Below are 9,280 nucleotides of genomic sequence, written 5' to 3'. Positions count from 1 at the left end.
CCCCCAGGGGCCGGTGTGTCTGCTGACCCCTCTGGGATATCCGGGGCTGTTGCAATTCCTACAGTATCGTGTCTGCCCAAAAACTCTCACAGATCCCCCTGGTGAGGTGCCTCTTACGACTGGAGTGTAATTTGTTACACCTGAGCTAGTTGTCGTCCTCTGTCACAGCCACTGCAGGCGGCCTTGGCACATGGGCTGTGCCTTAAAAATGCCTCTTCGGGACCCTAAGTTGGAGTCGTTGGGACCAAAATGTTTCCTTGGGTGCTGTAGCCCTTAGTAAAACATAAGGTGATTTTTGAAGGCTCTCCTGCCTCCTGTTCGCTGCCCTCCTGTGCCCCTGCTGAAGGAGGAGTTATTTTCCCTGGTTTTCTGAATGTACACCTATCTTTCTACTTTTCTCTCCTCCCTGTGCGCCTTCCTCTACAGTTCGTACCACTTTGATGTTTTGAAAGCTTCCCAAGCTGAAGCAGGTGTGGTTGACCTGAATCTCATTTATGTCACTTTTCTCTGGCCAGTTATTAAAAGAAAATAGTGACAGTTGGCAGGACTGGCCAGCTCTTAGGCTGAGGTAGGGGAAACCGAGTGGCAGCTGATGCCGCAGAGCAGCCTGAAGAAATGCAAAGCCACGCTGTTTGGTGCAGGTTGAATTTGGACGTTTTCCTTTACAGCCCTGTGAGTTAGGAGCGTAACAACACCCCAAGCTCTGTGGGAGAGGTGAGGTAGTTGGGCAGAGCCTCTCCTCGCCAGCAATGGGAGGGTTTCCACTGCTGCCAGCGGTGTTTCTGATGGCTGCTCTGGTTGTGTCCGTAGGTTCTGAAGGCAATCGGCTTGCAGAGGACTGGCAAGCAGGATGAAGCGTACGCTCTGGCACAAGAAGTAGCAGCACTTGAACCCACAGACGATAACTCCTTGCAAGCACTAACTATTCTTTACCGGGAAATGCATAGACGTAAGCTTTTTTCCTTTGCCTCTCTTAAAAATCCTAATTGTTCGTGTTCTTTCCAAAAGTGTGCGTGAGCCACGGTTTCATGGCAGATGGACTTCACGTCTTGGTGTGTTATGGAGAGACTTGGAGGATGTAAATGTTGCCTGTTATAAATGGCTCTAAGGCTGTAGCGATCACCATCAATTAAAGATATTTGTTTAGGCTTCGTTACCATTATTGTCCTCACAGCTCCTAAATGAGTGGCATGCTAATAATCATCCATCACCATCAGCCTCTGACTCTTTTTAATGAAAGCTACTGGATTTTGGTGTCAGCACATGCGATAGAGACAAATTGCATAGTTTGTGGTTTGGAGTGTGCTGAATGCTGTGAGTTGAGGGTTCAGGCCCCAAGAAGCGGTGGCAAACAGAAAGGAAATCCTGGCCTCTCAATTTGACCGCGTTATCTCTTTCAGTCCGGTTCCTTGTAGTGATGTGGTATTTTAAGAATACTAAATCGTGAATATTTGAGTAAAACTGCACGGGCTTTTCTGAAGGAAGCCAGACCTCGTGTGCTGCTTATCTGAGGCTCTCCAGAGTTGTTGATTCTGGCAGCTTCTTGTGATTGGTGGTGGTGGTAGCAACGTTTATTGTTGAATTGTTGGAGCAACGGCAATGGGGTGAGACAGCTTCGGTAGAAATGGCAATTTGGCATCAGTCTGTGATACAGCAATTGCTTATGCTCTCCTAGTTTCTCTCTTTCTAGATAGGTATGTACGTGGAGTTAAAGCATCATTTCTTGAATAGAGCAAAATCTGTGTGTGTGTGTGTGACTTCAGCATAAACCCCGGAAAAATGTCAGAAGCTTTTCTGTGATACTGAACAACGTCCATAAGCGTTAAGCTCAGGTTTCTAACTTTTAGGTTTCTAACTCAAAGGAAGTCGTGGGTGTTGAGCACTACCACTTCTGGTCCTGCAAGAAAATTGTAATGAGATGTTTTATGTGTGCGCGTTGAGGATATGTGAACTGTGTGGAAGACAAATTACATTTCGTTTTCTAATTCTGCGCTGAGATAGGATTGGATGTGTAAGGAAAAAAAATGGGAAGGATGAGAATGTAAAGAGTTTTGCATATTGTAACTATTTAGTCCTGGTAGACTTACTGAAAGGTAGAGTGTGAAGTATTTTACTTGTTGAGAGTACTAAAATAGGCAATTGGGAAATAACAGGATATGAGTAATGTAAGTAAACCTGCAATAAGGGCAACTAATTTGATATTAGGCTCTGGAAATGCTCTGTGTTTTGGTACATTACTTATGTGGAGCAGTCCTTCTGCCGGGAATAGAAATCTCCGTTCAGTTTAATGCTCCAAAATAGAGAAACTTCCTTAAGATAAAGGCTGAAGTGCTTCTGAGCAGCTCGGTTGTTGCTCTTAACGCTATTTTGAGGTTTGTTTTGGTTTTTTTAAACGCTTTCCTCCTTTGCCTGATGTTTGTAGTGCTTGAGGAAGAGAGTAGCATCTCTGCGGTTAATGAGTGTAATTAGATTACTGGTCAGAGCATCGCTGATGCTATCTTTAGGTAGCCGTGCTTTAAAATTATTCCCAAATTTGTCTTAACTCGAGCATCTGGTTTTGGTTTAGCGGAACTGGTAACTAAACTTTATGAGGCAGCTGTAAAGAAGGTTCCCAACAGCGAGGAGTATCACTCGCATCTCTTCATGGCCTACGCCAGGGTTGGGGAATACAAGAAGATGCAACAGGTACAGTCAACAATTTTTCTGGCTATTTTAATGTGTCTCTTTCTATATATCTTACTGTTAATGCCTCTTCGTGTTCTAAGTCAAGCTGAGTTAATGCGGAAGTTGTGTTCTGTGTTGTTTTTTACAGAAAAGCTTAAAAGACCATTATATCAGTCTGTCTCAAACAGTAGGGTGGTTACACGTGAGGCAGTGTATTACAAAGGAATTCAGCCATAAATAGGAAAAGATCTAGGGAGATCTTCTGATCCGTGTTTAGAAACTTGTTTTACTCCTTAATTTGCTGTTGTTTTTTTGGAAGAAAAAAGTAATCACCCCTGGAATCTAGCATATAACTGGGCTTGTATTGGTTGTAATTCAGTGAAGAAAGACTAAAAAGCACTTCCTTTAAGTACATCTTTCTTCTCAGTTTGCAGCACAGTGTCATGCTGGTTAGTTTTGTTTTCGTCCTTTCCAAATGAGGTGCCTTGCAAATGCCTATAAATGGAAGATTCTTTGCAAAGCATGCGCACTTACTCTTTATAAAGAAGCGCAGAGCCCAGTAAACGAGTCCTAAACTCCCTCTCGTTCCCACTGCGTTACAGTGACTTGAATTTATTTCAGTGATTTAAACTAAACTTGTACAAAATGTGTTGAGCAGAAGTTGTAGTCTCCATTGTAGCCCAGCTTGTATACTCCTGTGCACAACCACGAGTGGAAAAACTGCCAGTCTTGCACAGATAACAATATTTAACATTTATCTGACCCTTTGTGCATCTAAATTGTCATACAAACGTGTATCTAGTGAAGTTATCCAGACACTGTCACAGTAGGATGTTGCAGATTGGCCTTTGCATTTGACCTGAGGACTTAAGAGATGCAAAGAGTGCGTGGATCCTGATTGGAAAACTAAAATAAACCTTGGCGTCCTGGGGTATTTCAGCTGGAAGTACTGGAAAATGCCAACTGAGACAGCAATCAGGAAATCGCCACAAAAGTCCACCCGTGATAGACTCTTATGGATAGTTCTTTAAAATTAATTACGTATTTTGTACGGGTCACAGTGTTGTCCCTCATTATATACCCTGGAAATCTGTGTGGGAAATGTGTGAACAACTGTCTGTGTTAGGCTGGAAAATCTTGAATGCTTTGGCTCTGCTTTGATGGAGCCAGGCTTAGCTTGCGCTGTCGGATATGTGTCAGGAATGATGAAACTTTGTCGTGTATTTTTCAGGCTGGAATGGCACTTTATAAGATTGTACCCAAAAATCCTTACTATTTTTGGTCTGTGATGAGCCTGATTATGCAGGTGTGTACACTGCAAATTTGTTTGACTTTTGCTTCAGGTATAGTGCGAATATAGAAATGATCTGAGTGAAGATATTAGAGATTATTTTAAGTAAAATGTGTGTTTGAACTCTTGATTCTGGGAGAAGGACCGAGCCCTCCTTAAGCAGCATTATTGATGTGGTTCGGAATGAATGCTGTAGTGTTTTTAAAATGCAGCTTAACTGCTCTGCCTTACCATGCTTATACGACTTGAATTATTCTCTTATCTGGACTAGTACCCTACTGTCTTTTTAGTTAGAGAGCTAATGAATAAATCCTCAGACATCTGCAGCTCCTGAGGCAGAAGTGTTCCTCTGTAACTGGGTTATAAAGGCTCGAGGAGGAAATAAATGAGATCGCAGATTCAGGCACTCAGCAAACAACCTGACACTGTTGGCCAAGCGAAAAATAAGCATTGGGCATATTCTCTAAAATAAAAAGTGAGCTTTTCAGTATATCACTGGTTTTAGCGCTCGCTCTTACCAGAGGAGTTGCTCTCTGCACGTGACAGATGGCAGCTCTGAACGTGTGATTTTGGGGGGAATTGAAGCAACTGGGTTGAGGTTTTTTTTTCCTCTTTTAATTGGAAAGAAGCAGTGGGTGGGACACAACAAAAAGTTGATGAGCTGTTCTGATGATTTTTCTCTTCCGTAGTCGATTTCAGCCCAGGATGAGAACCTCTCGAAGACGATGTTTTTGCCACTAGCTGAGAGAATGGTGGAAAAAATGGTGAAAGAGGATAAGATCGAAGCTGAGGCCGAAGTAAGACTTGCAGATACTTTCAGCTTTGAGACAAGGAATGCACTGTTAAAGGAAGTTGATTATTTTAACAGCTTTCCAAGATAAGAATCAGTAATGTACTGGAAGTAAATGTGAATGTAGCAGGACAGAAGGAAAACCGAGAGCGGAGGCTTGGGAGGGATTTGGAAAAGTATGGGCAAGAAAATGTTTTGGCATTTGGTTTGCCTGATGGAGTACTTGGGTTTGCTCCCTGGGAGGCCCCAAGAGAAACTTCAGGGCTGAGAATGGAAAAAAGACCTAAATTCCTGAATGCCCCACCCTCTGGGATGCTAAAGATAGCTCTGCAGCCCTGGCGATCTCCTCTTTCTAATGACAGTAACACAAGCCCTCTGTTTCTTGGCACACCTGGATATTGTTTTACTAGCGAATGTCATTGCAGCCTAATCTTTCTTTTAAGGTTGAACTGTACTACATGATCCTGGAGCGTCTGGAGAAGTATAAGGAAGCCTTAGATGTCGTGAGAGGAAAGCTAGGAGGTAACTTCGACTGTCGTTTAATAATCACAAACGTGTGGGGAAACAGCCCTTCTGCACCGTTTCCCAACAAAAGGCTGTAAGAAGCCCGACTCTTAGCACCAGTTTCAAACATTGATGCAAACTGTGGAGCCGCTCTTGTGCAAGCTGGTTTTACCCAGCTGTTTCTGGTATTTAGGTGTTGTTCAGTGATGAACTTTGCAGCAGTGTGCTTAGCAGTAGTGAATTGATAGTGTGGTAGTTTGTTGCAGCTGCCATCTTAAAAAAGAATCCTAATATCCTTCATTTTTGGGGAGTCTTTCCAGTGATTAAAACGCACGTGCAGCTTTAAGGACTTGGGATATGAAGGTTTCCGTAGGAAATCTGTCCTTTCTATCCTTTGAGGGCCTCTTTCCTGTTCTGTCACACTTACTGCTTTGCATCCAGGGCTATAAGAAGATGATTTATGCAGAAAGTAGAGAAGGAAATGCATTGATTAAATAAACTTGCCCTTCTGTTTTTAATTCAGAGAAGCTGACAAGTGAGCTCCAGAGCCGCGAGAACAAGTGTATGGCAATGTACAAGAAGCTGTGTAGGTGGCCAGAGTGCAACGCGCTGTCGAGAAGGCTGCTGCTGAAAAAGTGAGATGATATTTCTGCAGTGCTACTGAGAAAAAAATGAAGACAAATTCCTGGCTGGTTGTGAATTGCCTCGTTCAGTGGCTTTTGTAAATGGGGGCTGAAATAGAACATCAGAGGATCTAAGAGCGTTTCCAATTGTTTACGCCCCAAAGCCTGAGGAAAAGGGCAGAGAATGGAAGGTGTAAGGGACGTGGTGAAAGTCACAGGGAGAGGCAGTGTCAGGACCACAGCTGCTGCTTTTTGAAGGCAGACTTTACTGTCACATAATTCAGTAAAACTTTGTTTACCTCATTTCTTGAGGCTGTGCTGGTTGTCCAGCTCTAACTTTCATGGTGGGAGAGGAGGAGAAGTGCATTTACATTTGATTTTCTGGAACTTCATTTCTCTCGCTTGGCCAGACTTCATTCTGGAACGTGCACGTAATGCTTTGAACAGATGCATCGGGAGCGAGCGTACCGGTGTGACCAGATCTGCCTCTCGAACTGCCAAGAGAGATCTGTTGTTTGCTTTTTGTACTTAGCTGTGCCCTAATCTTAAATATAAGTTAAACACAGAGGAGGAACCTTCTGCCTTAGCGTTTTGTGGAGATAGGCAGGAGCTCTCGATTGGGATGTAAGTGTTAAGAGGAGAGTTTGTCGCTTGCCCCCATTATTTGTTGCAATAATTTCCTGTAACATGTTTTAAGAAATTCAGGATGGTGACGTTCTTTTAAAATCGTGAGACCTTTTCAAGGAGAAACGATTCTTATTAGAGTTGTTGTTTTTCCGTACTCTGAATATGTGCTGTCCTTTAAATTCAGCTTTTGCAAGGAATGCGGTTTTAGAAGCGAGTTACTGGTTTGGCAATTCCCTAAACTTTGTTCTGTGCTTGATTTTTGTTTCAGCTCAGATGATTGGCAGTTTTATATAACTTACTTTGATTCGGCGTTTCAACTCATCGATGAATCCTGGACACCTCCACCAGAAGAAGAGCAGTAAGTTCACAGTTTTGCTGTGGATTTGTTTTTCCTTTGTGCTACAGGGAATTGTTTGCGTTCATACATTCGATACAGCCCCCTCTGTGTCTTTGGGTGACTTCTTGACATCAGCCCCAAAATTATGTGTTCTTCCAACTTGGTTTTGGAGGCTGTCAATAATGTATTGGACACGGCTGTATAAATAGTGGTTTGTATGCTACAGAACTCTTTCAGTTCGTGTTTCTCATGGTGATTGAGTAAGGGAATCCATCACGCCAGATTTCCTTAAAGAGTATCCCGGGAGTATGCTGAGCACGTGTTGCCAATGCCCTGGCAATGGGAACAATCAAAGACCCTTTTGTCTCTTCAATTGCGCAGCTCTTTGGAAGGAGAGGTCCACTATTCTATAGAGCAAGCTGTGAAATTTATAGAAGAGAGGATAACGGAAGAATCAAAGAGCTCTCGGCCGCTTCGGGGACCATATTTGGCTAAACTGGAGCTGATCAGACGCTTGCGATCCAGAGGTTGTAATGACGAATATAAACTAGGTAAGAGCCACCGAGTAGATGAGAAATTAATCTTTTGGAGAGAACACAAACTTGGAACAAGCTGTTTGCTAAATCGCCGAGTTAAATGAAATGTCTGTGATGAAAACGAGCGTGCTGTCTGTAAAGAATTTGGAAGGCATTAGAAGATGGGCCTTGAAGACAGGCAGGTAACTCCAGGCTGCTTCCAGGGCTTGTAAAAGCAAGCGGGGACACTTTGGAAAGGACCCATGGGCTGTAGGAGCATCTGGGCACTGACATTGTCATGAAAAGTGCATTTCTGATGCGCTGCTCTTGTAGGAAGTCCTGTTTCACTGTCATCTCTGGGCAGTTTTTAAGTTTTTTTTAGCAGGAATATCAAGTTTTTGTTGTTTTAAAAAATTGCATTTAAAAACTGGTGAAGGAGCGAATGTGATTCGAGCAGCATCTCTGCTGCTTCCTAGTTCCTTTTGTATTTCCATCCAAAAATAAGTTCCTGTTAGCTGAGCGGAGGCTGTGTATGCACGCTCTTAAGCTGAGCTCTTATCTGCCAGAGTAGCTTGAATGAAGCTCTGGGGTTTTTTTAAATGTGTCCTTGGTTACCAAAGACATTGAGCCTCTGTTAAAATCCGCAGCAGTGCAGCTATCTGTTTTGTAAATCACTGTGGAATCTCGAAGGGGTTTAAAAAAAAAGCATCACGAAAGATTTCACTCGGTGATTTTACAGATTCAACTTTCAATGGAGCGCATTAAAAGGATGAACTCTCCTTTATTCCTAGGTGATCCAGAAGAACTGATGTTCCAATACTTCAAAAAATTTGGGGACAAACCCTGCTGTTTTACTGATCTCAAAGTATTTGTGGATCTCCTCCCATCCAGCCAGTACACAAAGGTAAATAATAAGATCAAGTGGTGGCAGGAGCCGCAGTTCTTGTTTGCACTCTTGTCCCTTTATCTTAAAATACCTGTGGGTCATATTAAAAGACTGGAAACATCAAATTTTTACCTTCTGTTTGAAATACAGAAAACTTTGTGCTGTAGAAAATATAAGGAACATCTGAATCCAGCGTAGGGCTACAAAGATGATCAAGGGAGTGGAGCATCTCCCTTCTGAGGAGCAGCTGAGGGAGCTGGGGCTCTTTAGTTTGCAGAAGAGGAGACTGAGGGGAGACCTCATTCATGTTTATAAATATTTAAAGGGTGAGTGTCACGAGGATGGAGCCAGGCTCTTCTCGGTGACAAACAATGATAGGACAAGGGGTAATGGGCACAAACTGGAACACAGGAGGTTCCACTTCAATTGGAGAAGAAACTTCTCAGTGAGGGTGACAGAGCCCTGGCCCAGGCTGCCCAGAGAGGTTGTAGAGTCTCCTTCTCTGCAGACATTCAAAACCCGCCTGGACGCCTTCCTGTGCAACCTCATCTGGGTGTTCCTGCTCCGGCAGGGGGATTGGACTGGATGAGCTTTGGAGGTCCCTTCCAATCCCTGACGGTCTGGGATTCTGTGAATACACTGAGCAATTTGATTCAGAGGATTTTTACTGGAGACTAAAAACTAATTTTAGTCCTGCAGAGCGTCAGACCCAGCTGTAGTATTAATTTGGCTTTTTATTACCCTTTCAAGGTCAGGGCGCTTTGAGATGGTCTTGGTTCAATTCTTGTATTGAAAATGAAGAGCTCGTAATGCTGAGGAAAATTACAAATACGAGCTCATATCTTGCAATGAAAAGCTCCCTAGGAGTTTTAGTTCAATTGATAAGCCACCCGATTAGCTCACTTTTAAATGAGTTCTCTCATCGCTTTTATTTATAGACCACAGCTTACAAAATGGAGTAATGTAGCACTGCAAAGAACACCCTGCTCACTCATTTGCAGTCTTTGGTGCTGCATGCTGCAGCTTTTGTTTTCCAAAGGCAT

The 9,280-nt window shown here is 43.2% G+C and overlaps 1 protein-coding gene across 1 annotated transcript in view; it reads left to right on the top strand.

Moving 5' to 3' along the window:
- The window catches only part of NAA25 (N(alpha)-acetyltransferase 25, NatB auxiliary subunit), a 23,106-nt gene that overhangs the window by 197 nt on the left and 13,629 nt on the right, over positions 1–9,280 (top strand). Inside the window, exons 2-10 of the mRNA XM_010189559.1 lie at positions 811–949; positions 2,567–2,685; positions 3,896–3,970; positions 4,645–4,752; positions 5,189–5,267; positions 5,773–5,884; positions 6,768–6,857; positions 7,218–7,387; positions 8,143–8,255. Of these exons, the coding sequence (XP_010187861.1) occupies positions 811–949; positions 2,567–2,685; positions 3,896–3,970; positions 4,645–4,752; positions 5,189–5,267; positions 5,773–5,884; positions 6,768–6,857; positions 7,218–7,387; positions 8,143–8,255 (1,005 nt within the window). The remainder of the gene's footprint in view (positions 1–810; positions 950–2,566; positions 2,686–3,895; positions 3,971–4,644; positions 4,753–5,188; positions 5,268–5,772; positions 5,885–6,767; positions 6,858–7,217; positions 7,388–8,142; positions 8,256–9,280) is intronic.

The sequence above is a fragment of the Mesitornis unicolor genome, unplaced genomic scaffold, assembly GCF_000695765.1.
Source record: "Mesitornis unicolor isolate BGI_N332 unplaced genomic scaffold, ASM69576v1 scaffold10058, whole genome shotgun sequence".
Lineage (NCBI taxonomy): Eukaryota > Metazoa > Chordata > Aves > Mesitornithiformes > Mesitornithidae > Mesitornis > Mesitornis unicolor.
Note: the sequence above shows the minus strand (reverse complement) of the source record. Positions and strands in the feature narration are given on the sequence as shown.